At 60.4% G+C, this 27,942-nt stretch overlaps 1 protein-coding gene across 9 annotated transcripts in view; it reads right to left on the bottom strand.

Moving 5' to 3' along the window:
• OBSCN (obscurin, cytoskeletal calmodulin and titin-interacting RhoGEF) overlaps nucleotides 1–27,942 on the bottom strand; it is a 134,103-nt gene that overhangs the window by 51,546 nt on the left and 54,615 nt on the right. For all 9 annotated transcript variants that reach the window (XM_072784698.1, XM_072784694.1, XM_072784695.1 and 6 more), the window contains exons 17-47: nucleotides 27,618–27,893; nucleotides 25,361–25,636; nucleotides 23,145–23,420; nucleotides 20,888–21,163; nucleotides 18,672–18,947; nucleotides 17,566–17,850; nucleotides 17,087–17,353; nucleotides 16,648–16,917; nucleotides 15,668–15,934; nucleotides 15,155–15,421; nucleotides 14,849–14,961; nucleotides 14,582–14,735; nucleotides 14,272–14,433; nucleotides 14,093–14,197; nucleotides 13,545–13,811; nucleotides 13,178–13,447; nucleotides 12,773–13,039; nucleotides 12,421–12,687; nucleotides 12,062–12,328; nucleotides 10,759–11,031; nucleotides 10,001–10,267; nucleotides 9,579–9,845; nucleotides 8,073–8,345; nucleotides 7,494–7,760; nucleotides 6,473–6,739; nucleotides 6,125–6,388; nucleotides 5,290–5,553; nucleotides 4,692–4,955; nucleotides 3,857–4,120; nucleotides 1,162–1,425; nucleotides 327–590 (exon numbers count right to left, since the gene is read on the bottom strand). In XM_072784698.1, coding sequence (XP_072640799.1) covers nucleotides 327–590; nucleotides 1,162–1,425; nucleotides 3,857–4,120; nucleotides 4,692–4,955; nucleotides 5,290–5,553; nucleotides 6,125–6,388; nucleotides 6,473–6,739; nucleotides 7,494–7,760; nucleotides 8,073–8,345; nucleotides 9,579–9,845; nucleotides 10,001–10,267; nucleotides 10,759–11,031; nucleotides 12,062–12,328; nucleotides 12,421–12,687; nucleotides 12,773–13,039; nucleotides 13,178–13,447; nucleotides 13,545–13,811; nucleotides 14,093–14,197; nucleotides 14,272–14,433; nucleotides 14,582–14,735; nucleotides 14,849–14,961; nucleotides 15,155–15,421; nucleotides 15,668–15,934; nucleotides 16,648–16,917; nucleotides 17,087–17,353; nucleotides 17,566–17,850; nucleotides 18,672–18,947; nucleotides 20,888–21,163; nucleotides 23,145–23,420; nucleotides 25,361–25,636; nucleotides 27,618–27,893 — 7,806 coding nt within the window. The remainder of the gene's footprint in view (nucleotides 1–326; nucleotides 591–1,161; nucleotides 1,426–3,856; nucleotides 4,121–4,691; nucleotides 4,956–5,289; nucleotides 5,554–6,124; nucleotides 6,389–6,472; nucleotides 6,740–7,493; nucleotides 7,761–8,072; nucleotides 8,346–9,578; nucleotides 9,846–10,000; nucleotides 10,268–10,758; nucleotides 11,032–12,061; nucleotides 12,329–12,420; nucleotides 12,688–12,772; nucleotides 13,040–13,177; nucleotides 13,448–13,544; nucleotides 13,812–14,092; nucleotides 14,198–14,271; nucleotides 14,434–14,581; nucleotides 14,736–14,848; nucleotides 14,962–15,154; nucleotides 15,422–15,667; nucleotides 15,935–16,647; nucleotides 16,918–17,086; nucleotides 17,354–17,565; nucleotides 17,851–18,671; nucleotides 18,948–20,887; nucleotides 21,164–23,144; nucleotides 23,421–25,360; nucleotides 25,637–27,617; nucleotides 27,894–27,942) is intronic.

Below are 27,942 nucleotides of genomic sequence, written 5' to 3'. Positions count from 1 at the left end.
GGTCAAGGTGACACAGAGGAAATCAGATTGTCTTGGGGACACTTGGTCTAAGATGAAACACCCACGAGAATCACATACCAGTAAAGGGTCACAGCGTGAATGACTTAATGAACACACAGATAGCGAGGAAGACAGAGTCCAGAGGGGACATAGCATGGATGTGAACATCGCGACAGATACAGAATAAGGATGTGGAGGCTGGGAGAGACTGGAGAAGGTCACTGGCAAGACGCAGACGTCCACAATCCTACTAGAGACAAGGGGTGACAGGATGACACTAAGCCGACACCAAGCTCCAGGTCCACGCGGCCCCACACGGCGTTTACCCCTGACGGTGAGCACGGCCGCCGTCCTCTCCTGCCCGCACACGCACGAGTACTCCCCGGAGTCCTCCACGGCCAGGCCCCGGATCTGCAGCTCGCACACGGCCCCGTCCTGCCTCAGGCTGACCCTGTCCCCGGCTCTGAGGGCCTCAGGCCCCTTCCTCCACTCCACGGGGGCCGCCTTGCTCAGCTCGCAGCGCAGCGTGGCCGTGGCCCCTTCCGTGGCCTCCTCCTTCCTCAGGCCCTTGGTGAACTTGGCGGGCAGCGCTGCGGAGGGTCAAGGTGACATAGACACAATCATGGTCTCTGACCACAGGGAAGAGGCAGGACACGAACATGACAGAGAAGACACAAACCCCAACAGACATGGGCCAGGTGCTGGGTGTGCAGAGCACTTGGTGTAGGCCGTGCCCCGCCCCCCCCAGCCTGGCCTGCTCACAGTGTGGCCGTGGCCCTTCCGTGGCTCCCCAGACGTTACGCTTGGTGTGATGCTGGCCAGCACGGCCGGGGAGAGCCAGGACTCCAGAGCCAGTCAGCTTTCTGGGGCCCTGTGTCCAGGATGGGTACACATGCAAGGATCACACCACCTCGAAGGGCCTCACGTTAGTGAGACACATGTGGAGACAATGAGGGAGGCCCACAGGCCTTACACAGATGAGGGGCACAGGGCTGAACGTAAACATCAGCATGTCTGCTGAAGGAGGAAACAGGATCCAGGACAAACAGAACCACAGGAGGACAGACATAGGGGCCCACAAAGTGCTACGAAGGAGGGGTGATGGGGAGACAACGGGCAGACACCAAGCCCCAGGTCCACGCGGCCCCACACGGCGTTTACCCCTGACGGTGAGCACGGCCGCCGTCCTCTCCTGCCCGCACACGCACGAGTACTCCCCGGAGTCCTCCACGGCCAGGCCCCGGATCTGCAGCTCGCACACGGCCCCGTCCTGCCTCAGGCTGACCCTGTCCCCGGCTCTGAGGGCCTCAGGCCCCTTCCTCCACTCCACGGGGGCCGCCTTGCTCAGCTCGCAGCGCAGCGTGGCCGTGGCCCCTTCCGTGGCCTCCTCCTTCCTCAGGCCCTTGGTGAACTTGGCGGGCAGCGCTGCGGAGGGTCAAGGTGACATAGAGGACGTCAGATGGGGAATCTGAGGACTCAGGCTGTGGACGCTGAGATGCACACAAGAGTCAGTGTGTGGTGGCAGAGCGCGAATTGGCCTAGACCCGGGGACACAGGCCAGCAACGACATAGAGGACCTCGGATGCAGACACACACACGGAAGTGGTCACGGTGCCCAAGGGATGGATAGAAGCAGCGACCCAAGGGCACATCTTCCAGCATCTTCCATGGCTCATCCTGCTTCAGGCTCCCTGATACCAGAATCCAGGGCCCAGGTCCATCCTGTACCCCAATACCCAACTATGCCACTGCAGTCACTCCATGCCCATGGCCCCCTCAGTGGTTCCCTATATTGTAGCCGTTTGCGATTCTGACGGACACAGCTGAGGAACGGGGCTCCCCGGACTCTCCACAGGAGTGAAACACCCAGCTGAGGGAAGCGGAGCTGCAGTCCTCCCGGCCTGTCCCCTTGTCGCGGTGTCCTAGGGATCCCACTGCCAGCGGCGGCTCTCTCGGGCCACCCGCAGCCACACAGCCTGGATCCTCCACCCCTCTGCCCCTGGAGGCTCCTAGACAGGAGGGCACGCAGACTGCTGGGCAGGCCCCCTGCCCGGGCCCTCAGGGTCATCCAGCGCCACCATGGCAGAGGCTATGCTGTCCCCACAGCCCCAGGGCACAGGGTCTGGCCTGCTCCTTGGACCCTTCAGGATGCGGTGGGTGGCTTCACCCTGTCCTGTTGCATCTGCTTCTCTGAGGGAGGGGACCAAGCCCCCATGGGGCCCCTGAGGGACGGGACCAAGCCCCTACATGGCCCCTGAGGGGGAGGACCAAGCATGGGCCCAGGTCAGGCTCTGCACTGGGCCCCTGTCCCCAGGGTCCTGTCGTGAGGCCGTTGCACATTGCTTGGGGCCCTCCCTTGGCCTGCCCAGGCCTCAGGACCCTGGCGAATGGGAGGGCCAGGCAGACTCGCAGATCACGGACCCAAGCCAGAAGGTAAGGAATGGCCACAGATGGGAAGCTGGAAATGGAGCTGCCTGGTGGGGGCAGGGCCCCTGGGGACAGTGGGCAAGATGCCCCACAGGAGGTGGCTCCACTGCACAGGGACCCTGCCCTCACCACCCGCCACAGGACATGGCCCTGCCATCTGGGAGCCCTGAGCCAGCCCTCCTGCTCTGGCTGACACAACCCTGCCATTCCCTGAGCACCCTGAGTCCCACCCCAGTCTGACATACCATGTGCCAGCACACACACACACCCCCCGCAGCTACTGGGAGTACAGCCAGCCACCACACAGGGACCCCCAGCAACCATGGACACCCACTGCCTTCCTGGGGCAGGCACTCCCTGGCCTTCCCCTCCTTCTACATGCAGACCTCACCTGCCACCTCACCTGGTCACACAGCCCCAACATCACCTCACCTTCCTCACCCACCCCACCTCATCTCACCTTCCTCACCCACCCCACCTCACCTCATCTACCTCATCTCACCTCCATATACACCTCACTTCACCTCACCTGCCTCGCTGCACCTCCACACCCACCTTACCTCACCTCCACACACACCTCATCTCAGCTCCACACCCACCTCACCTCACCTCACCTTCCTCACCTACTTCACCTTCCTCATCCACTTGGCTCCTCACTCCCCTCATCTCACCTTCCTCGCCCACCTCGCCTCGCCTCCACATTTCATTTCATCTCACCTCCACACTCAGATCACCTCACCTCCATACATTCCTCACCTACACACACAGACCTCACCTCAATTCACTCTACATATCCAACCGAGCCATACTTCACCTCACTTTAACCTAACACATCATCTCAGCTTCCACCACCATTTCATCTCAACTTACTCTCCACAACTCCCGTCACCTCACTCCACTCACCTTACCTCACTCTCTACACCCAACACACCTCACCTCAACCTTCCTACTTACCTCAACAAACTATCTCCAGACCCAACAAATCTCTACCTCATCCCCACACCTAGACCTTACCTCCATCCACCCTCCACACCCACACTTCCTCCTCTACAGCTCTCCTATGGCCCTGGCTCCCCTCCATAATCAGCCTCCTGGTCTCCCGGTTTCTAATGCCAAGCTCCAATCTATGGCGTGCTACCTCCAGAGGCCTCAAAAGGCTGTAATTTCCTTGTTTGTACTGAGGGATGCCCCCCACCCCGCCTCCCAGATGTGCCCTCCCTAAAGGCACGGAGGGCCTTGTTCTCTGCAGTTCACCCAAAATGAGCCTCACACAGGCAGCTACTAGAGATTCATACTGCAGGACACAGGAGACACACAGAGAAGCAGAAGCACCGCACACGGTGACCAAGGCAGAGTAAGAGACATGACACAGCTTCGGGACATCAGACACTGCCCCACATGGCCCCACGTGGCCCCATGCAGCGTTTACCCCTGATGGTGAGCACAGCCGCCGTCCTCTCCTGCCCGCACACGCACGAGTACTCCCCGGAGTCCTCCACGGCCAGGCCCCGGATCTGCAGCTCGCACACGGCCCCGTCCTGCCTCAGGCTGACCCTGTCCCCGGCTCTGAGGGCCTCAGGCCCCTTCCTCCACTCCACGGGGGCCGCCTTGCTCAGCTCGCAGCGCAGCGTGGCCGTGGCCCCTTCCGTGGCCTCCTCCTTCCTCAGGCCCTTGGTGAACTTGGCGGGCAGCGCTGCGGAGGGTCAAGGTGACATAGACACAATCATGGTCTCTGACCACAGGGAAGAGGCAGGACACGAACATGACAGAGAAGACACAAACCCCAACAGACATGGGCCAGGTGCTGGGTGTGCAGAGCACTTGGTGTAGGCCGTGCCCCGCCCCCCCCAGCCTGGCCTGCTCACAGTGTGGCCGTGGCCCTTCCGTGGCTCCCCAGACGTTACGCTTGGTGTGATGCTGGCCAGCACGGCCGGGGAGAGCCAGGACTCCAGAGCCAGTCAGCTTTCTGGGGCCCTGTGTCCAGGATGGGTACACATGCAAGGATCACACCACCTCGAAGGGCCTCACGTTAGTGAGACACATGTGGAGACAATGAGGGAGGCCCACAGGCCTTACACAGATGAGGGGCACAGGGCTGAACGTAAACATCAGCATGTCTGCTGAAGGAGGAAACAGGATCCAGGACAAACAGAACCACAGGAGGACAGACATAGGGGCCCACAAAGTGCTACGAAGGAGGGGTGATGGGGAGACAACGGGCAGACACCAAGCCCCAGGTCCACGCGGCCCCACACGGCGTTTACCCCTGACGGTGAGCACGGCCGCCGTCCTCTCCTGCCCGCACACGCACGAGTACTCCCCGGAGTCCTCCACGGCCAGGCCCCGGATCTGCAGCTCGCACACGGCCCCGTCCTGCCTCAGGCTGACCCTGTCCCCGGCTCTGAGGGCCTCAGGCCCCTTCCTCCACTCCACGGGGGCCGCCTTGCTCAGCTCGCAGCGCAGCGTGGCCGTGGCCCCTTCCGAGGCCTCTTCATTCCTTAGACTTTTTGTGAACTTGGTGGGCAGCTCTGCAGAGGGTCAAGGTGACACAGAGGAAATCAGATTGTCTTGGGGACACTTGGTCTAAGATGAAACACCCACGAGAATCACATACCAGTAAAGGGTCACAGCGTGAATGACTTAATGAACACACAGATAGCGAGGAAGACAGAGTCCAGAGGGGACATAGCATGGATGTGAACATCGCGACAGATACAGAATAAGGATGTGGAGGCTGGGAGAGACTGGAGAAGGTCACTGGCAAGACGCAGACGTCCACAATCCTACTAGAGACAAGGGGTGACAGGATGACACTAAGCCGACACCAAGCTCCAGGTCCACGCGGCCCCACACGGCGTTTACCCCTGACGGTGAGCACGGCCGCCGTCCTCTCCTGCCCGCACACGCACGAGTACTCCCCGGAGTCCTCCACGGCCAGGCCCCGGATCTGCAGCTCGCACACGGCCCCGTCCTGCCTCAGGCTGACCCTGTCCCCGGCTCTGAGGGCCTCAGGCCCCTTCCTCCACTCCACGGGGGCCGCCTTGCTCAGCTCGCAGCGCAGCGTGGCCGTGGCCCCTTCCGTGGCCTCCTCCTTCCTCAGGCCCTTGGTGAACTTGGCGGGCAGCGCTGCGGAGGGTCAAGGTGACATAGACACAATCATGGTCTCTGACCACAGGGAAGAGGCAGGACACGAACATGACAGAGAAGACACAAACCCCAACAGACATGGGCCAGGTGCTGGGTGTGCAGAGCACTTGGTGTAGGCCGTGCCCCGCCCCCCCCAGCCTGGCCTGCTCACAGTGAGGCCGTGGCCCTTCCGTGGCTCCCCAGACGTTACGCTTGGTGTGATGCTGGCCAGCACGGCCGGGGAGAGCCAGGACTCCAGAGCCAGTCAGCTTTCTGGGGCCCTGTGTCCAGGATGGGTACACATGCAAGGATCACACCACCTCGAAGGGCCTCACGTTAGTGAGACACATGTGGAGACAATGAGGGAGGCCCACAGGCCTTACACAGATGAGGGGCACAGGGCTGAACGTAAACATCAGCATGTCTGCTGAAGGAGGAAACAGGATCCAGGACAAACAGAACCACAGGAGGACAGACATAGGGGCCCACAAAGTGCTACGAAGGAGGGGTGATGGGGAGACAACGGGCAGACACCAAGCCCCAGGTCCACGCGGCCCCACACGGCGTTTACCCCTGACGGTGAGCACGGCCGCCGTCCTCTCCTGCCCGCACACGCACGAGTACTCCCCGGAGTCCTCCACGGCCAGGCCCCGGATCTGCAGCTCGCACACGGCCCCGTCCTGCCTCAGGCTGACCCTGTCCCCGGCTCTGAGGGCCTCAGGCCCCTTCCTCCACTCCACGGGGGCCGCCTTGCTCAGCTCGCAGCGCAGCGTGGCCGTGGCCCCTTCCGTGGCTTCCTTGTTCCTCAGTCTCCCTATGAACTCGGTGGGCTGGGCTGTAACAGGGCACACAGACTAGGTCATGTTCGTCATCCCACCAGCATAAAGGGGCCTGCGGGATGGCAGGCAGGGGTGCTTACCCTTCACATTGAGGGTGGCCAGGGTCATCTGGTCCCCGAAGCAGCAGGAGTACTGCCCACTGTCCTGGGGCCGCAGGTCCCGCACCACCAGCTCCAGCACTGGGCCGTCCTGCCGCATGCTGTACTTGCCTCCGGGCCGCAGAACTTCGTCTCCCCGGCGCCACTGCACGGGTGCAGCCACCGTGGACAACACACAGCGCAGTGTGGCAGCGCTCCCCTCCAGCACATCCAGGTCCTGTAGCCCTTCCCGGAAGCACACTGGCCGTGCTGTGGGCAGGCACAGGCCTGGCTCAGCACCCATTGCGGCCACCTGGCTGATAGCCCCTGCATTAGGGGTCATGGGCATGCCATGGCCTGAGAGTTCAGGCAGGCCCACCTCGCCCTTCCCACACAGGGGCTACAGAACACAATCCCCAACACTGTCTTCCAGGAGGGGGACAAACGGCCAAGAGCAGAGAAGGACAGAGTAGGGTGGTCTGTACCCCCCAAATCCACACACTGGAGTGCCCCAAACCCCAGAACCTCACAATGACTGTGTTTGGAGGTAGGGTCTTAACCAACGTGATTAACATAGATGAGGTCATCTGGAGGTGCCTAATCCCACAAGATACATGATCACGTGAGAGAAAGTTAGGGCGCACACACACACAGGGAGAAAATGGCATGTACACGCCGTGGAGGGACCTTCGGGAGGATGTGGCCCTGCCGACGCCCGGCCCTGTGACTTCCCAGCTCCAGGACAAGGAATGGTAAATGCTGCTGTGGAAGGGCTGGCCTGTGGTGTCTGTGATGTGGCCCATGCTGACACAGGTGGAGATGAGCCGAGTTGGGAGAGGGGGACACAGATGGGCCAGAAACCAAGACACAAGATCGCTGCTGGTCAGGAGGCCATGGTGGCAGGAGGGGCGACTGGAGCCGGACTGTGGGGGCCATGGGCCTCCCCGACCAGGAGAGGAGGAGCCACATGGGGCCTGGGGCCCCCCCCCCGCCCCAAGACAAGGGCATGACCCTGGGAACTTACCGTGGACCCTGACAATGGAGCTGCTCCAGGAATCCCCAGCCTCACACTTATAGCGCCCGCCGTCCTGCATGGTGGCACCCGTAATGATCAGCTGGGCACGGTGGCCCTCCTGGCTCAGCTGGCACCGGGCTGATGGCCGCAGGACCTTCCCATCCTTGGTCCAGCACACAGAGCCGTCCAGGGTGGTGATCTCGCAGACCAGGGTCAGCTCCTCCCCCTCTGTGACCGTAGTATCTGTGAGCTCCCGGGAGAAGACGCTGGGCTTTTCTGGGGGTACAGAGCAAAGCAAGGACACTTGGGGACTCCTGCAGACCGAGCAGCTCCCTGGCCGAGTGTGCAACTGTCCCTTCAGGCGGGGCCAAAGGGGAACAGGGCAGGCCCGAGGTGCCGCAGCCTACAGTGTGGACACAGTGGATCATCTCTGCACGCCATATGCGATGATCACCCAAAATGAGCCCTACGGGCCAGGCACGGTCTGCCCAGGACCATGCTATGCACGTGGCCGAGATCTGCCCACCATGAGGCTGCACCCTCCAGCCCAGGGACCAGACCCCTCAGGGCACAGATCATACCACCCACCTGTGACCCGAAGGGTGGCCGAGGCCCGCTGGTCCCCTGCCTCAAAGTGGATGGTGCCCGAGTCCTTGAGGGCAAGCTGCCGCAGGGTTAACACGTGGTAGCCACCTGGCTGAACCTCGATCTCATTGAGCTCGTTGGGGTGCAGGGGCGTCTTGTCCAGGAACCAGTGGACAGGCCCATAGTCGGCAGGGGAGATGCGGCAGGAGAAGGTGGCTGAGGCTCCCTCACGCACCTCCACGTCCTCCAGAGCCTCCGTAATGAGTACACGCTGGCCTGCAGAGAACAGAGCAGTAAGTCAGGGTCCCCAGCCACCAGCTCCAAGGGAAACGGTCACTCCCCCAAGACCCGAGCAGGCTCACAGCTCATAGGCCGCAGGTGACAAACCCAGGAACCAGGAAGGGGCGCAGAGCTGAACTGTCCAGGCCCACCTCCAGGGTCCTCCTGCGGAGCACAGAGGCTGGGCGCAGAGGGCCCTCGACTGCTGAACTGTACTCCACACCCGCCTGCATCCATCCCCAAGGTCCCAGACACCATTAAATCCGGGATGAACAAGAGGACCAGGAGTGTGACAACAGTTTTGCCTTCGCTAAAATCAAATTCAAATGCTTTGGAGGATTAGCGACATGAATCATTAGGGACAAAGACCCCACTTCTGCCGTGAACAACGTAGGTGTGGGGACAGCTCAGAAAGCAGTCCTGACGACTACGGTGGATGCTGCTTCCAGGCTCCTCCTGTACCTGCAGGGGTCTGAGGGCTGTGGGGCCATGGAAAGAACTTGGGGGTGACCCAGAAGCTGGCAGCAAGTGCAGAGCAGATGGGAAAGCATGCGAAGACCAACACAACTCTGGCCACACTGCCGACAGCCTCACGACCATGTCTGGTCTTCGCAGACATGGCTTTGCTCCTGTGGGGTCTCACTCTAACCCATGTTGTTTGGACTAAGCATGGGTGCTGCTTTGTTATGGAGCATGGTTTCTAACCTACTCAGGGGTCTCCACGTGAGCTCGCTACACGGCTGGCTGTCATAGAAAAAACACAGCAAGCCTTTGTGGTCTTCCCTTGTTTCCTGTGGACAGATTCCACCCCCCGCCCCGCCCTGGGGGACCTGCCCTGAGCCTGGATGCTGGCCCTGGTGATGAGGGCAGTGCACTCCCCTGCTAGACACGTGCGCCCTATGGCCCTGGGCAGCCACAGCTCCTACAGCAGGCCCGTTCCCCTATCTGTGAGATGGGGGAGTAACCCTCAGGCTACCCACAGGTACAGCTGCTACTCACACCTGAGACCTCCCAGGCCCCCACATCCCATGTGCAATCCTTCCCGAACCCCGGGGCCAGCACACAGGAGGGGCTCTCAGCAAACAGCTGCACGAGGACACCCACACCGTCACACCAGGTCCCTCCAGGAGTGCCTCGGTGACAATACCCCCAGTGCTGGAAGTGTCAGGGATCAGGTCCGACGGCCTCCAAGCCCATGTTCAACAAAGCTTGTGCCCACCCGGGCCTCACCTTGCACCAGGAGCCGGGCCTGGGAAGAGGCCTGGCCAATGTCACAGGTGTAGGTGTCACTGTCTGCCTTCTCCAGGGCATTGATGGTGAGCTTCAAGGTCAGGCCCTCCTGGCTGGGCACGTGCTTCCTTGAGGCATGCAGTTCTGTGACACCCTTGCGCCAGGTCACCATGGCTGCGGGATGCTCTGTCTTGCACATGAACACAGCCGTGCCCTTCTCTTCCACCTGCACATCAGCGAGCTCCTCCATGAATCTGTTTGCCTTTTCTGGGAGGGGGTGGAAGGAGGGGAGGTTGAAGGCAGCACACACCCCATGCCAGCCCCTCAGGATGGGGAATGGCCCCCATCCTGCACAGATCCCCTGCTGAGCCAGGAGGGGAAGAGGCCATGGGGACCCATGCCGGGATCTCTGGTAGGGTCACCTTCCACACAGACGGTCGCCGTAGTCTTGGAAGCCTCTGTCTCACATGAGTATTGGCCCGAATCCCTGAGTGAGACTGCATGGACCACCAGCATGGCCCGAGTGCCTTCCGTGACCAGCTCGTACTTCTGACTGTTGCGAATGGACTTCCCATCCCTTAGCCACCGCACCGGGGTGCTGGCCCGAGACAGCTCACAGCTCAGCACCACATCGTCGCCCGGAGCGGCCCGCTGGTCCTCCAGGGGCTTCGTGATATCCACTGGCCTCTCTGAAGAGAGCAGAGCAGCCACACATGAGGCCCAGCCAGGCCCTAGCCATGCTGAGGGAGAGGCCAAGACCACAAAACCTATACAGAGCCCCCATGGTCACAGGGGAGGGTTGGGGAGGGGAAACATGAGACCACAGACTCAGGCCTCAGGATCACTCAGATCCCCAGCATCTGCTGTGAACCAAATCACGCAGCCGTGTTTCTGCCAGGTGCACGAGCTCAGGAACGCCAGTGGTGGTGCCACAAGCTCAGGGGGCTGCCCAGCTGTGGGACCACACAGTAGACACCAGAAACTCTGCTCCCGCCCACACACTGGACGATCTCACCCTCTGGAGTGAGCTCCCTTGGGAAACTAAACCCCCAGCACCTCAACAGATGCCTCTGGGCCCCCCCAGGGAAGCTCCCCAGGCCTGGGGAACAGAGTCCTAGCAGTGCCCATCCTAGCCCGCGGTCCCGCTCCACCTCCAGCCTGCCCTGCGGGTGATGCTCACCTCTGACAATGAGGGAGGCCTTGGAGGTGAGGTCCCGCATGGAGAACACCACCTCCCCAGCGTCACTAGCAGCAGCATCTCGGACAGCCAAGGTGTACTTGCGGCCCTGGCGTGTGGCCCGGAAGCGGCCAGAATCTCCCACCATCTTGCCGCCCACGGTCCATGTGGCTGCATCGCCGGTGCTCTCGTGGGACAGGACACACTCAAAGCTGCAGCTCTGGCCCTCCAGCACCTCCACTGTCTTGAGTCTCTTGGTGATGCCTACGTGCAGGTCTGAGGGCCACAGGAGACGGTGGTCATGCCAGCCAGGATGCCAGATCTACATGCCCTGTCACAAGGGCTGAGACCTCACTCCCACCCTCCAGCCCCAGTCTTGGTGGGCCTGCTGACCCCCAGCCTCCAGCTGGCCAAACCCTGGCATTTGCATCACCGAGGGCTGTTGCAACCAGTGTGATCGCCATCCTATCTTACAGAGAGCAATCACCGTCCACAGTAGTCATGAGCTCAAAAGCTCCTGAGCTTCCAGTGTCCCCTTCCTGAAGGGGAAGGATGGGTGCCCCAAGTGAAGGGGCCCTCCAGCTCCCAAACTCACCACACTGCCCTGTCCTCTTCCCTGAACCATCTCAAACCTCACCAGACCTTTAGAGACCTGCCACAGGGTGACCAGGGCACAACCCTGCCATGTACATGCAAGAAGGGAGAATGGGCCGGGACAGCAGTGCACATAGGAGGCCAGGCCCAGGCTGAGAGGGACATCTGAAGGGACCCTGGTGTCCTGGGGGGTGAGAGGGCTGATGCTGCCCTGCTGGCAGGTGACCTATGACATGGCTGCCTAACAAACTAGAAGGTGGTCTGCCAACAACCACCTTCGCCGGGCAGTGCCTGCAGCCTGGGAGTCCTTCTAGGGCATCCTATGTCTGACACCTGGGCCTCTGCCACAGGCTGCCTCCAAGAGGTAACCCCTGACTACCCTCTGCACCCCTGCAACTGCTCGCACAGACCCTGGTGCAGAGCGAGGTCTCCAGCCTCTGCAGAATCCCTGGCACCTGGTGACCCTATCAAACAGGGCCAGCCCAGTGTCCCCAGCCCGACCTTGCTCGGCATCGCTCACGCCCTGCCTGCACCTGGGCCTGCTCAGATCATACGAACCTGCTCCTCCAGGAGTTCGCGCTGACCGCTCGGTCTGCAGCAGCTTCTGGCCTTGGAGAATGGGTGCCCCCCTCCCCCGACCCTTTCCCCTGCCCTGGGCTCAGTCCCGCCCCTGGCCCAGTCCCGCCCCCTGAAGCTAACCCCTGCCACACACCGTGCACAATGACTTGGGCGCGGGTCTCCTCCAAGCCCACGCTGCAAGTGTAGAGGCCGGTGTCGTCCCGGCTCAAGTCGTGCACCACGAGCCCACGCGTCCCCGCTGTGTGCAGGAAGTCATACTTGTCGCTGGGGCCCAGCTCCACGTCGTCCTTTCGCCACACCACGCAGGCCTGGGGGTCTGAGACCTCGCACTGCAGGGCCAGCGTGCCCCGTTCCTCCGCGGATACATCGTCCAAGGCCTTCAGGAACACTACCGGCTTTGCTGGGGGGGAGAGGGTGGGGAGCTGAGCCAGTGCCACCTCCTGCCTGCGGAGAGCACCCCCCCCACACCGGAGGACCCCAGGGACGCCTCACCCTTGACCTCCAGGCGGGCGGTAGCCGACACTTTGGGGGAGGAGACGCGCACGGTGCCTGTGTCCACCCGCCGGACCCGCTTCAGCACCAGCGTGTGGCAACGGCCCTCGTGGGTGATCTCGTGGAAGCTGTCGTTGTACAGAGGCGCGCCGTTGAGCGACCACTCCACCTCCTCGTCCTCATGGGACAGCTCGCATGAGAAACAGGCCCGGCCCTCCTCCGTGACTTGTGCGTCCTGCAGTGGCTGCGTCACGGTCACCTCGCGGGCTGCCAGGAGCACAGCGGCTGCTCAGCACCCGCCACAGGCGCCCCCGGCCCCGGCCCCCTCCCGGACCCTGCGCACCCCCGCTACCTTCCACCGTGACCTGGGCACTGCTCTGGGCGCTGCCAGCCTGGCACCGGTAGATGCCTGCATCAGCAGGCGTGAGGCGGAGAATGCGCAGCTCAGCCATGTGGCCCTCCAGCATCATCTTGAACTTCTCCGAGGGTGCCAGGGGCGTGTCCTCCTTGTACCACTGCACAGCCTTGGGGGGCGGCTTGAAGTCACAGGACAGGACCACTGACTGCAGCTCGCGCCCTGCCTTGGGCTCCAGCGGCCGTGTGAGCACCATGGGGATGTCTGCAATTGGAGGGGAGAGGGTAGCGCTGCGGACACGGAGGGCCCCCCGGGGTCCCCACAGCCCGAGGAGGTTACCCCCACCTGTGCCAGGTCCATGCCAGATCCATGAGCAGCCTACCTGTGGGGCCACGCCCTCACCTGAGACCACCAGGCGCGCAGTGGAGCGCGACTTGCCAATGGTGAAGTGCACTGGGCCGGTCATGGTGGAGCAGGTGCGCCGCAGTGTCAGCCGGTGCACGGTGCCCTCCTGCTCCATGCCCACATTGGCCCCGGCCTGCAGCACTGTCTTTCCCAGGAGCCACTTGGGTGGCCGCACCGATGGGATGGAAGTCTCACACTCAAACCAGGCAGGGGCAGGTTCCATCACTGTCATGTCCTGCAGGCCGCGCACGATGGTGATGGATTGCTCTGTGGGCAAGGGGCTGGTCACCGGCGGCGTCCCATAGGGAGGACCGCCAGCCGCTCCCGGGACGCTGGAGAGGTGCTCACACTGCCCTGCCCGCACCTTCCACGAAGAACTGGGCGCTTGTCTTCACGTCCCCAGCATCGCAGGTGTAGGTGTCTTCGTCCTCGGGCTGCACATCCTTGATGACTAGCTTCCGGTAGAGGCCGTCACTGACCATCTCGTACTTGGGCCCAGAATGCAATTCCACGCTGCCCTTGAACCACTGCACCTGGGCGCTGGCCCGAGACATCTGGCACTCCAGCACTCCGCGGTGCTTCTCCATGGCTATCTTGTCCCGCAGCGGGCGCAAGATGGTCACTGGCAGCTCTGTGGGTGTGGCCCATGAGGAAGCGGGGTTCTCAGGGCGCCCAGAACCCTACCCTCACTGTGGCCTGGGGGCTCTGCCTCTGTGTCCTCCTGGCACCAGGCTGGGCCCCTGCGCTGGGGCAGAACAGCCCATGCTGACCCCCTCCCCTCTCACCAGGGCCACTAGGGGGCGACCCCATGTCACCTAGGGGCTTGCTTCTCTGGGGCCCACTTGGAAGACAGGAAAGGGGTGCGTGCTCACTCAGGAGCCATCCAGCACAAACCCTCCCCTGCACTCTCACCTTTCACTCGCAGCTGCGCTCGAGATTCTGCAGTTTCAACCACAAATTTGATCTCCCCTGCATCTTCTACCAGGACCCTCCGGTAGATAAGCGTGTGTGTCCTTCCTGGAAAGACGGGCCACTCAGTACTGGGGGACGGAGGGAGGACGTGCCCACCCGAGGCCTGCTGAGCGTCGCACCTTCCTGGCGGATGCGCACGTTGTCACTGGGCCGGAGCTTGCTGCCCTCCCAGAACCACTCTGCTGGCACCTCATCGAGAGAGACCTCACAGGAGAAGGTGGCGCCCTCCTTCTCCATCACCTCCACATCCTCCAGAGGCCTCACGATCTGGACCTTGCGACCTGGGGTAACAAGCCAGGCCCTGTCACACACAGACACACGGAGCTTTCCCCCTCCCCCGACTACTGAGGAGCACAGGGCAGGGCAGAGCAAGGGGGCTCAGCATTCGGCTGGGAAATGCAGGGAGGCCTGGACCCCTAATCTGCCCACCTTGCACCTTCAGGGAGGCTGAGCTCTGCGTGTCGTGGGCGTCACACACGTACACGCCCTGGTCCCCGAGCTCACACCGGTAAATGATGAGACTCCGACATGCACCTTGGGCCACCATGCCCACTGTCTTGCCCACCCGCAGCTCCACGCCGTCCTAAGGAGGGATGAGGTCAGGTCAGACACTGGAGCTGCCCAACAGAGCCACCCCACCCCTGCGAGGCCACAAACAGGCAGGGGGAGCCCAGGACTCCCGCAACAGGGAGGTACCTTCAGCCAGCGTACATCCACGTTGGGGCGTGACAGCTCACACTCCAGGGTCACCTTGTCCTTCTCTGTGGCCACTATGTCCTGCAGGGGGCGGCTGAACCTCACAGGCAGCTCTAGGTTGGCAGGACAGGAGAAGTGAGAGGCAGGGTGGTGGGGGGAGGGCTAAGCTGGGTGGTATCACATGGCTGGTTCTAGGAATGAGACCCAATGCCCCTGACCCACAGGATTCCACCACCCTGTGCTGCCCGCCTCCCCCAGGGGCAGAGGTGAGGCGCTCTGCAATGGGTCCTGCCCAAGCCCACGCACCAGTGACTACGAGCCGTGCAGACGTGTGCACCCCCTCAGCTTTGAAAGCAATGAGGCCACTGTCCTGTGGCCGCAGCCCGAATAGCGTCAGGGTGTGGATGGGGCCGTGCACCGCCAGCTGGCATGTGGGCCCTGGCTGTAGCCGCAGGCCGTCATGCGTCCAGCTGCCCTCCACATCGTCATGGGACAGCTCCACCTCCATGCTGACCGTCCCCTGCTCCGATGCCTCCACTGCCTGCAGGCCCCGCACCAGCCGGACCTGGCGCACTGCAGGACAAACGCACAGGGAGAGGTGAGCCCCTGTCCGGACACCATGGTCCTCAGGCCACTCACCACCCCAGGGGCCTCAGAGCGGGCCAGCTGTCCAGGAGGGAGAAGCCCACCCCATCCACCCTCGCTACCTTCCTGGCATCCCCCAGGGCCCATCCCTCCAGGGGGACATCTGCTTCCCTCCCCGTCCCATCTCCTTCCCAGTTGCCCACCCCCCAGGCCCAGCCTGCTGCTGCTGCTCACTTTCAACGGTGAGCTTGGCCTGGGTCTTGTCGTCCGGAGTCTCACACCCATAGAAGCCACGGTCAGCAAAACCCACACAGCGAAGAATCAAGCGGTGACTGGTGCTCTCCGCGTGAATCTCCACATTCTTGCCTGGCGCCAGGGCGGTAGCATTCCGCGTCCACTTAACCTCAGGCCACGGCCGAGTCAGCTCCACTTCCATGGTCACCAAGCTCCGCTCTTCCACTGTCTGTGGCTCTAGCTTCTTTCTGAACAGCACTGGGGCCTCTGGGGTCCCAAGCAAGGGAGGTCACTGCAGCCACTGCCACTCTTGGGAAGGCCAGAGCTCGGGGGCCCTTCCACCCCGGCCCACGCCTGGCGGCACAGCTGATCCCCAGCATGATCTCACATGCTGATTCCAGGCTGGGCCCAGCGTGCACCTGTACAGGTACAACTACAGGGGAGGAAGCCCAGGCCCTGGGAGGCTGTGCGTTCCCCAGCATGCCTCTCATCACCAGCTCCCCTACCCCCCATGACCCTGCCATGCCTGGAACTCCTAAGTGTGGTGCAGGCCTCCTAGTCCAGGCCCTGCCACCATCTCCCCAGAAGCTGTGTGCTCACATGACTCCCACTCAGGACCTGCAGCAGCTCCCCAGGGGAGGTCCTGGTGTCAGCCCATCACCACCTCCGGCCTCTGCCTGCACCAGCTGCCAACCCCACTTCCTCCGCTTTGCTCTCCAGGGGGTTTTGGCTTGGGATGCCTACTCCGGGAAGCCTCCCTGGACAGCTTCAACCTCTGCCCACTCCCCAGCCAGATGCATTTTGTAGGAGTTTCCTTTGCCTCCTTCAGAGTAGGTACCTAACACCTGGGCCCCACCCAGAGAAGCCTCCAGGTCACCCAGACCACCAGCTGTACACAAGCTGGCATCGAGTGCTGCCAGAAAACCAGCCCTTGGGGAGGCCCTCCCTGCCACGAATACACACACTGCACACACACACACCTCGCACGCGGAGAGCAGCAGAGGACAAGACACCCTCAGCCTCCACCGTGATCTGGCCAGAGTCCTCCAGGGTCAGGCTGCACACCGTCAGGCTGTGGCTGGCACCGCTCTGCGAGATTAGAAACTTCTCGCTGGGCTGCAGCAGGGCGCCGTCCCGGAACCACGAGACCGCTGCGTCGCTGGGGGACACGACGCACTGGAAGGTGGCCTCACTGCCCTCCTCGGCCACCGCGGCGCTCAACCCCGACGTGAACTTGACCATGCGGGGAGCTGCGGACGGGAATTTTGCTGGAGAAGCGGGAGGAAGGCGGGCGACCAGGTAGAGGCAGAGGCCCCACCTCGCCGGCGTGGACAAAGGACGCCTCCTCCAGGAAGCTGCCCAGGGGCACCCCGCCCACCGCACACCCCACCACCCACCGCGCACCCCACCGCCGCGTACCGCTGACCGTGAGCTGTGCGCTGGTGCGGTCGTCGCGGGTTTCGCAGGCGTACTCCCCTGCATCCTCCAGCCGCAGGCCCGACAGGGTGAGCGTGCGCCGGGGCCCCGCGGCTTCCATGCGGAAGCGCTTGCCAGCCCGGAGCTGCGCGCTCCCGTGGCGCCACACGACCTCAGCCTGTGGCGGGCTCAGCTCGCAGGCCAGCGTCACCGTGCCGCCCAGCTCCCCACTGGCGGGCTCCAGGTGCTGGCAGAACTTGGCTGCCACCTCTGCGGGGGGGGGGGGGGGGGGGGCAGGCACATCACTGCGGGGGGGCCCCCCGAGGCCACCTCTGCGCACAGCACCGGGGCGGTGAGTCCTACTCTGGCTCCGCACAGGGTCGCTGCCCACAGCACCTCCCAGGGGAGCGCACCCCCCCCCCCCGCCCCCGCGCCCTCACCCTGCACACACGGGGCTCTGGGGGCCGCCCAGTCCCGCTGACCTTCCACCTGCACGGGGAAATCCTGCCCCTCTGTGCCCACGCGGCAGCTGTAGACCGCGCTGTCCAGGGTTTGCGCTCCGCGGATCTTCAGGGTGTGGGTCACCCCCAGGCTGGCCATTTCATGCCGCTTGCTTCTGCGGATCTCCACGCCGTCCTTGAGCCAGGTCACCGCAGCCACAGAGGGTGTCGCCAGCGTGGCAGTCAGGAATATGTCCTCATGCTCCCTGACCACCAGAGGCTCCCTGCGGCCAGGTTTCTGCAGGGTAGGGGGCTCAGGCTCCCGCTCTGGGGGGGACATCGGTGGGCATAAGAGCAAGGCCCTTGCCTTCCTGTCCTGCGCCCCATCCCACCTAGGAGCCAGACCACCTGCCAGCCACAACCCAGCTCCCAGAGCCAGACAGGGCATCCAGAAGGAGCCACCTGGGACCAAAGGCCTGAGGCCAGGAGCTCTGTCCCTCCCAGAGCTGAGAGCCCAGGATCCCTGCCCACCAGGGAAGGTGGGCCCCATGGGCAAAGACTGCAGGGTGGAAAAGCAAGTGTTTCAAAGAGACCCTGAAACAGCCTGGGCCTGGACCCATGTTTCAGAAGGGCCTCAGGAACAGGGCAGGAGAGGAGATATGATAGGACAACTTGGCCCAGGTCCATGCCCGGATTGGCACCCAAGCAAGTGCTAGACAAAGGACAGCTGGACCCTCAGGATCCCAAGGCCGGAGACCACTCAACTGAGGCTGCATACCTCCACAACAAGGATTTAAAATGGGAAATGTATCTGTTCATAAACCTACACAGAAAAGTTCTTCTGATAGACCAGTCCTTAGCAGGTGCAGGTGACCAAGAAAGCCTCAGTGGCAGGTTTTGTACTAGTTAAGGTACAGATGTGACAGTGAAGACAAAAGCTTAGAGAAGCAGATGCCAAGAACATGCCACAATAGGGCCTGCAGCATGCTGTCTAACCCAAGGACCACGGAAGTGGACAGAGGCCGAGGATGGGCCCATCAACAGACAACCCACCACATGGACAACACACAACAGCTCCCACCGTGTCAAAAAGGCCACCTTTCCAGATTTGTCATGCGCTATAACCTCTACCCAATGCTAGAACCCACCTGCAAACTCGAGACTGAAAAACACCTTCTGGCCCCCGGCCTCGCAGCTGTACTCCCCGGCGTCGGCCCGCCCCGCCTGCTGCACCACCAGCCTCCTGCTGCAGCCCTGGGCCTCCACGTGCACCCTGGAGCTCGCACTCAGCTTCTTCCCGTCCTTGTACCACGTCACCTCCGTCCCGGCCTGGGCCACCTCGCAGCTCAGCGTGGCGCTGCCGCCCGCCTTGGCCTGCACCTCACTGCGTGCTGGCTGCTCCTTGGCAAACACCGGTGTAGGCTCTGGGGACACAGGGGGACATGCAGGGTCAGAGGCACCATCCAAGGGAGGAAGGCAGCACTGGGAGGAGAAAGATTACACGGGGCTGCAGGGGACTGGGAACGTCCCCAGGCTCTGCACCAGCCATGTGACTGGAGAAGCCCCATAGCTTCTCGACCATGAGGGACACGATTCATGTGCCCATCCCTCACTGCTCCGCAGGGGCCCCTAGACGTGGGGACCACACATCGCATCATGGCTCTACACACGCTTTCCAGGTGGGGGGGGGGGGGCGGCACATTCTAAAAGTGTCCCACCTAGTCTGGTTCCAGGTGGGGCTAGAATGTTTATCACCGCCGCATGTGGGCCACCCAGTGAGGCACCTCCATTCTAGGCTGATCCACATGGGCTTGTCCAGGAGCAGACCGTATCTTCTCCTAGAACTCCGTGAGAGCTGCTCCAGTTGGGATCACACATCCTACAACTGCCCCATGTGGGCCCTCCAGGTGAGGACAGTACATTCTAACTCTGCTCCACATAGGCTGTTCCAGGGGCACCACACATCCCATCATTGCCCCACCTGGGCTGTTCCAGAGGGGAGTCTGGGACACTTCTGTGTACATGGACTCTGTGGTCATGATACATGGATTGTTCTACTTTCCCGGAGGACATTCGACATTTCTGTAGAGTTTGAAGGCAACTTTCCCCCGCTATGGTCTACAAAGCTTCCGAGTCTCCATGCCGTTTCCTATCTTAGTATTTTCAACTGGTGTCTATCTGGTGGAGTCCCTGTACTTCCCCCAGCATCTCTGTCACTGTCTGCGGACTCATGAGGCCTGGCACCTCCCCCAGTATTCCTGGGCTGCCCACTCCTGGTTGCTCCACTGTGGGGACACGGTTCATGTCTCTGCTCATTCACCAACAGTACTGTCTTTTCTCTACTCATTTTAAGGCACTCTTTCCTTAAAAGTTAGAGACTGACAACTATGTGTTTAAAGTTGTTTTCCCAAATCTGTGGCTTGCCTTTTCACTCTCTTATGGCCTCTTCAGAGGAATGAAATTCTCAATGCTAGTGTCATCACATATGTCTATCTCGTCCTATTGCATTCAGAGCTTTCAAGTTCTATGGAAGGAATCTTTCCTTACCCGAATCTTCAAACAACTGTGTGTCATCTGAAGGTTTCATGGTTGCTATCCTACCAGGACATGGCTTTTGGGTGTTGTGTGAATTCCATTACAGTTTAATTTTTTCCCAATTTTAAATGATTCAAGCACCGTTTATGAAAACAACTCCTCTCTCCTTATCGTATAGACATTGCAGTAAAAACAAACAAACCTGCGGTTCGGCAGGAGCCCGTGTATGCAAAACTCTGTTTCTGTTTTGTTTTGACCCCTTGATCTGCAAACTACCCCTGCACCGAGCTGCACAGATACCGCATATCCATGTGAAAAACAATATCCTGAAGCAACTAAGACAGGATAATCTAAAGTTTAGTTGAGATATTTCCAAATATGATTATATGGTCAAAACCTCCCCTATTGGTTTCAAGAAACTGAAATGTCTCTCGCTAAGAAGAACCCCGGACAGTGCCCCCCAGAAAAGCACAGTCACATAACCAAGGTGTGAGATGCTTAGTCTACTTGATGCCTCTACCCGAGCGTGGAGCACAGCCATCATCCTGGTCACCGAGGAACTCTGGGAGGGTTCTGTGCAGGTGCTCAGATGCATGACTAAGCATTAGGACGTGACAGCACCGCTCGGGGCGCAAAAACGGCCCTGTCACTGCACACACACACCCTTCTCATTAAACCTCCATCCGTCCAGCCATGGCTACGAAAATAGAAGGCAACAGGATGGCAGAGGTGAAAAGGTGAGGACGGATGCAGGGAGCAGCAGGGCCTACGGGGTGTGTAATGCAATCCCTTCATCACCTCCACACAAGACTCAGTTGGTGGAACTGACCTGCGACGTCCAGGCGGAAGGACACCTTCTGGCCCCCGGCCTCGCAGCTGTACTCCCCGGCGTCGGCCCGCCCCGCCTGCTGCACCACCAGCCTCCTGCTGCAGCCCTGGGCCTCCACGTGCACCCTGGAGCTCGCACTCAGCTTCTTCCCGTCCTTGTACCACGTCACCTCCGTCCCGGCCTGGGCCACCTCGCAGCTCAGCGTGGCGCTGCCGCCCGCCTTGGCCTGCACCTCACTGCGTGCTGGCTGCTCCTTGGCAAACACCGGTGTAGGCTCTGGGGACACAGGGGGACGCGTGATCAAAACCTTATCTAAGTCAAGATGCAGTACTGGGCGGTGCCTGGGTGGCTCAGGTCATGATCTCAGGGTCCTGGGATTGAGCTCTGCATCGGGGCGGGGCGGGGGCGGGGGGGGGGCGGTTGTCCCTGCTCAGCAAGGAATCTGCTTCTCCCTCTCCCTCTGCTGCTCCCCCTGCTTGTGCTCTCTGAAATAAATAAAATCTTTAAAAAAAAAAAAAGGAAAAGATGCAGCACTGGGGAAGCGGGAGTACCCAGGAAGCTGGGATGTTCTCCAGGCTGGGCACCAGCTGTGTGGCCCTCAATCCCACATGGGTCCCTGCTCCCACCGACTCTGTGCCGACAGCTATTGGTGATGGGCTGGGGGGTAATGAAGCTGTACCTCTATCCCCCGTGTGATGCTTCCGACAGACTGGTGTCACCTTGCTCATACTTCGTCTCCCGTAGAGACCCTGAAATCCATGACAGACCTACACTATGAAGTGTTTCTACAGCCCCGGCCTGCTTTGCTATAGAACTTACGCTACCACGTAAAATGAGATAAGAGCACAGCTCCTTTCCTATTCTGTATAAGAAAGTCCACGAGCAAGAAGTGATTAAATTCCAGCATATCTGGAAGAATTCACCCGGCAAGCCTTTGGACTCACACGTGGATTCACAAAGACATTTTGTTACTGGCGCTACATCCCGGCGGGGCCGTTTGCATTGTCTACTTCTCCTAAGATTTTCTTGGAGAGAGAGGAAGAGAGAAAGCAAGCGGGGGGAGGGGGGCAGGCAGAGGGAGAAGGAGACCCCCGTTAAGCAGGGAGCCCGACACAGCTCGATCCTGGGAGCATGGGAACAGGACCTGAGCCGAAGGCAGACGCTTCACCCACAGACCCACCCGGGGAGCCCCACTGTTGACTTCATACATCAGTTTGATTTCCTTTCCTACAACCACTGGGACAACGTGTCATCACCATTCTGATTCTCTTGCATTAAATGGTGTCAGACTGTCTTAAACAGCAAGTCGAAAAGGCGCACAGCCGCCGTGGCGGTGTCCACGCACGCCCGCGGGTCACGATCTCCTGAGACAACAGCAGTCCACTGTGTGCGGCCCCAGGACCAGGGCGGGGCTGCGCTGACCCTCATCCGAGACACGGAACATAAAGACAAAGTCACAGGATTCTCTGAGAACCGGCCCGGGAGGCACAGCTCATGGACCCCCATCGCAGACCCTTTTTGCCAGTCGAGGGGGGGGCCGCCACCACAGCGCTCTGGGTCACAAGTGTGCCCATGGGCTGCGTACTCCTCTCCCTCTCTCAACCCTTGCCTCGGAATCCCACGGAGTTCTAACACGGGATATCCTAACTGAAGACAAAATGATACAGGACGAGCTTTGTGGAGACAGCTCCCGAACACACGCCTGTTGCACCACGGGTGCTTGGCTACCACTTCCATGCTCACTATTTCCTTGAGGCTCTGCCATGAGCATCTCTCTGGCCTCTGTGCAGAGAGGCTCCATACCCGTGTGCAAGGACAGAAGCACGCCCAGGACACCTAAAACCTCCATCACAAACACGCAGTGTCGAGATAATTCCAAGGATGACCGGGTGCCCGCGTGCTTGCCCTGGGTACTGGACTCCATACGTCTCTCGATGGTGAGAAACACCCAACGAGGCCTCTGGGAACCACTAGAGCATCCACAGGTGAGGACATCTGGTCAACTATGGCCGGGACACCAAATGGAGCCCAGGTGCAGGACGGCAAAGAACAACCGTGCATTCCGAACGAGTGGCTGAGGGTTGCCCACGGGGGGCCCATTCCCTTCAGTAAACCCTCGCCCGGCAACATCTCTGGGATCAGACACCAGACAGAAAGTGGCAGCTGGGAGGAAGGGACAGGAAAGCTCCCGGGTCCGTCTGGGCTGTGGGCTAGTGTGACCATCGCCTGTAATCCAGGCTATTCTCCGCGAACTGACCTGCGACGTCCAGGCGGAAGGACACCTTCTGGCCCCCGGCCTCGCAGCTGTACTCCCCGGCGTCGGCCCGCCCCGCCTGCTGCACCACCAGCCTCCTGCTGCAGCCCTGGGCCTCCACGTGCACCCTGGAGCTCGCACTCAGCTTCTTCCCGTCCTTGTACCACGTCACCTCCGTCCCGGCCTGGGCCACCTCGCAGCTCAGCGTGGCGCTGCCGCCCGCCTTGGCCTGCACCTCACTGCGTGCTGGCTGCTCCTTGGCAAACACCGGTGTAGGCTCTGGGGACACAGGGGGACATGCAGGGTCAGAGGCACCATCCAAGGGAGGAAGGCAGCACTGGGAGGAGAAAGATTACACGGGGCTGCAGGGGACTGGGAACGTCCCCAGGCTCTGCACCAGCCATGTGACTGGAGAAGCCCCATAGCTTCTCGACCATGAGGGACACGATTCATGTGCCCATCCCTCACTGCTCCGCAGGGGCCCCTAGACGTGGGGACCACACATCGCATCATGGCTCTACACACGCTTTCCAGGTGGGGGGGGGGGGGCGGCACATTCTAAAAGTGTCCCACCTAGTCTGGTTCCAGGTGGGGCTAGAATGTTTATCACCGCCGCATGTGGGCCACCCAGTGAGGCACCTCCATTCTAGGCTGATCCACATGGGCTTGTCCAGGAGCAGACCGTATCTTCTCCTAGAACTCCGTGAGAGCTGCTCCAGTTGGGATCACACATCCTACAACTGCCCCATGTGGGCCCTCCAGGTGAGGACAGTACATTCTAACTCTGCTCCACATAGGCTGTTCCAGGGGCACCACACATCCCATCATTGCCCCACCTGGGCTGTTCCAGAGGGGAGTCTGGGACACTTCTGTGTACATGGACTCTGTGGTCATGATACATGGATTGTTCTACTTTCCCGGAGGACATTCGACATTTCTGTAGAGTTTGAAGGCAACTTTCCCCCGCTATGGTCTACAAAGCTTCCGAGTCTCCATGCCGTTTCCTATCTTAGTATTTTCAACTGGTGTCTATCTGGTGGAGTCCCTGTACTTCCCCCAGCATCTCTGTCACTGTCTGCGGACTCATGAGGCCTGGCACCTCCCCCAGTATTCCTGGGCTGCCCACTCCTGGTTGCTCCACTGTGGGGACACGGTTCATGTCTCTGCTCATTCACCAACAGTACTGTCTTTTCTCTACTCATTTTAAGGCACTCTTTCCTTAAAAGTTAGAGACTGACAACTATGTGTTTAAAGTTGTTTTCCCAAATCTGTGGCTTGCCTTTTCACTCTCTTATGGCCTCTTCAGAGGAATGAAATTCTCAATGCTAGTGTCATCACATATGTCTATCTCGTCCTATTGCATTCAGAGCTTTCAAGTTCTATGGAAGGAATCTTTCCTTACCCGAATCTTCAAACAACTGTGTGTCATCTGAAGGTTTCATGGTTGCTATCCTACCAGGACATGGCTTTTGGGTGTTGTGTGAATTCCATTACAGTTTAATTTTTTCCCAATTTTAAATGATTCAAGCACCGTTTATGAAAACAACTCCTCTCTCCTTATCGTATAGACATTGCAGTAAAAACAAACAAACCTGCGGTTCGGCAGGAGCCCGTGTATGCAAAACTCTGTTTCTGTTTTGTTTTGACCCCTTGATCTGCAAACTACCCCTGCACCGAGCTGCACAGATACCGCATATCCATGTGAAAAACAATATCCTGAAGCAACTAAGACAGGATAATCTAAAGTTTAGTTGAGATATTTCCAAATATGATTATATGGTCAAAACCTCCCCTATTGGTTTCAAGAAACTGAAATGTCTCTCGCTAAGAAGAACCCCGGACAGTGCCCCCCAGAAAAGCACAGTCACATAACCAAGGTGTGAGATGCTTAGTCTACTTGATGCCTCTACCCGAGCGTGGAGCACAGCCATCATCCTGGTCACCGAGGAACTCTGGGAGGGTTCTGTGCAGGTGCTCAGATGCATGACTAAGCATTAGGACGTGACAGCACCGCTCGGGGCGCAAAAACGGCCCTGTCACTGCACACACACACCCTTCTCATTAAACCTCCATCCGTCCAGCCATGGCTACGAAAATAGAAGGCAACAGGATGGCAGAGGTGAAAAGGTGAGGACGGATGCAGGGAGCAGCAGGGCCTACGGGGTGTGTAATGCAATCCCTTCATCACCTCCACACAAGACTCAGTTGGTGGAACTGACCTGCGACGTCCAGGCGGAAGGACACCTTCTGGCCCCCGGCCTCGCAGCTGTACTCCCCGGCGTCGGCCCGCCCCGCCTGCTGCACCACCAGCCTCCTGCTGCAGCCCTGGGCCTCCACGTGCACCCTGGAGCTCGCACTCAGCTTCTTCCCGTCCTTGTACCACGTCACCTCCGTCCCGGCCTGGGCCACCTCGCAGCTCAGCGTGGCGCTGCCGCCCGCCTTGGCCTGCACCTCACTGCGTGCTGGCTGCTCCTTGGCAAACACCGGTGTAGGCTCTGGGGACACAGGGGGACGCGTGATCAAAACCTTATCTAAGTCAAGATGCAGTACTGGGCGGTGCCTGGGTGGCTCAGGTCATGATCTCAGGGTCCTGGGATTGAGCTCTGCATCGGGGCGGGGCGGGGGCGGGGGGGGGGCGGTTGTCCCTGCTCAGCAAGGAATCTGCTTCTCCCTCTCCCTCTGCTGCTCCCCCTGCTTGTGCTCTCTGAAATAAATAAAATCTTTAAAAAAAAAAAAAGGAAAAGATGCAGCACTGGGGAAGCGGGAGTACCCAGGAAGCTGGGATGTTCTCCAGGCTGGGCACCAGCTGTGTGGCCCTCAATCCCACATGGGTCCCTGCTCCCACCGACTCTGTGCCGACAGCTATTGGTGATGGGCTGGGGGGTAATGAAGCTGTACCTCTATCCCCCGTGTGATGCTTCCGACAGACTGGTGTCACCTTGCTCATACTTCGTCTCCCGTAGAGACCCTGAAATCCATGACAGACCTACACTATGAAGTGTTTCTACAGCCCCGGCCTGCTTTGCTATAGAACTTACGCTACCACGTAAAATGAGATAAGAGCACAGCTCCTTTCCTATTCTGTATAAGAAAGTCCACGAGCAAGAAGTGATTAAATTCCAGCATATCTGGAAGAATTCACCCGGCAAGCCTTTGGACTCACACGTGGATTCACAAAGACATTTTGTTACTGGCGCTACATCCCGGCGGGGCCGTTTGCATTGTCTACTTCTCCTAAGATTTTCTTGGAGAGAGAGGAAGAGAGAAAGCAAGCGGGGGGAGGGGGGCAGGCAGAGGGAGAAGGAGACCCCCGTTAAGCAGGGAGCCCGACACAGCTCGATCCTGGGAGCATGGGAACAGGACCTGAGCCGAAGGCAGACGCTTCACCCACAGACCCACCCGGGGAGCCCCACTGTTGACTTCATACATCAGTTTGATTTCCTTTCCTACAACCACTGGGACAACGTGTCATCACCATTCTGATTCTCTTGCATTAAATGGTGTCAGACTGTCTTAAACAGCAAGTCGAAAAGGCGCACAGCCGCCGTGGCGGTGTCCACGCACGCCCGCGGGTCACGATCTCCTGAGACAACAGCAGTCCACTGTGTGCGGCCCCAGGACCAGGGCGGGGCTGCGCTGACCCTCATCCGAGACACGGAACATAAAGACAAAGTCACAGGATTCTCTGAGAACCGGCCCGGGAGGCACAGCTCATGGACCCCCATCGCAGACCCTTTTTGCCAGTCGAGGGGGGGGCCGCCACCACAGCGCTCTGGGTCACAAGTGTGCCCATGGGCTGCGTACTCCTCTCCCTCTCTCAACCCTTGCCTCGGAATCCCACGGAGTTCTAACACGGGATATCCTAACTGAAGACAAAATGATACAGGACGAGCTTTGTGGAGACAGCTCCCGAACACACGCCTGTTGCACCACGGGTGCTTGGCTACCACTTCCATGCTCACTATTTCCTTGAGGCTCTGCCATGAGCATCTCTCTGGCCTCTGTGCAGAGAGGCTCCATACCCGTGTGCAAGGACAGAAGCACGCCCAGGACACCTAAAACCTCCATCACAAACACGCAGTGTCGAGATAATTCCAAGGATGACCGGGTGCCCGCGTGCTTGCCCTGGGTACTGGACTCCATACGTCTCTCGATGGTGAGAAACACCCAACGAGGCCTCTGGGAACCACTAGAGCATCCACAGGTGAGGACATCTGGTCAACTATGGCCGGGACACCAAATGGAGCCCAGGTGCAGGACGGCAAAGAACAACCGTGCATTCCGAACGAGTGGCTGAGGGTTGCCCACGGGGGGCCCATTCCCTTCAGTAAACCCTCGCCCGGCAACATCTCTGGGATCAGACACCAGACAGAAAGTGGCAGCTGGGAGGAAGGGACAGGAAAGCTCCCGGGTCCGTCTGGGCTGTGGGCTAGTGTGACCATCGCCTGTAATCCAGGCTATTCTCCGCGAACTGACCTGCGACGTCCAGGCGGAAGGACACCTTCTGGCCCCCGGCCTCGCAGCTGTACTCCCCGGCGTCGGCCCGCCCCGCCTGCTGCACCACCAGCCTCCTGCTGCAGCCCTGGGCCTCCACGTGCACCCTGGAGCTCGCACTCAGCTTCTTCCCGTCCTTGTACCACGTCACCTCCGTCCCGGCCTGGGCCACCTCGCAGCTCAGCGTGGCGCTGCCGCCCGCCTTGGCCTGCACCTCACTGCGTGCTGGCTGCTCCTTGGCAAACACCGGTGTAGGCTCTGGGGACACAGGGGGACATGCAGGGTCAGAGGCACCATCCAAGGGAGG

The sequence above is a fragment of the Canis lupus genome, chromosome 18 (assembly GCF_048164855.1).
Source record: "Canis lupus baileyi chromosome 18, mCanLup2.hap1, whole genome shotgun sequence".
NCBI lineage: Eukaryota > Metazoa > Chordata > Mammalia > Carnivora > Canidae > Canis > Canis lupus.
Note: the sequence above shows the minus strand (reverse complement) of the source record. Positions and strands in the feature narration are given on the sequence as shown.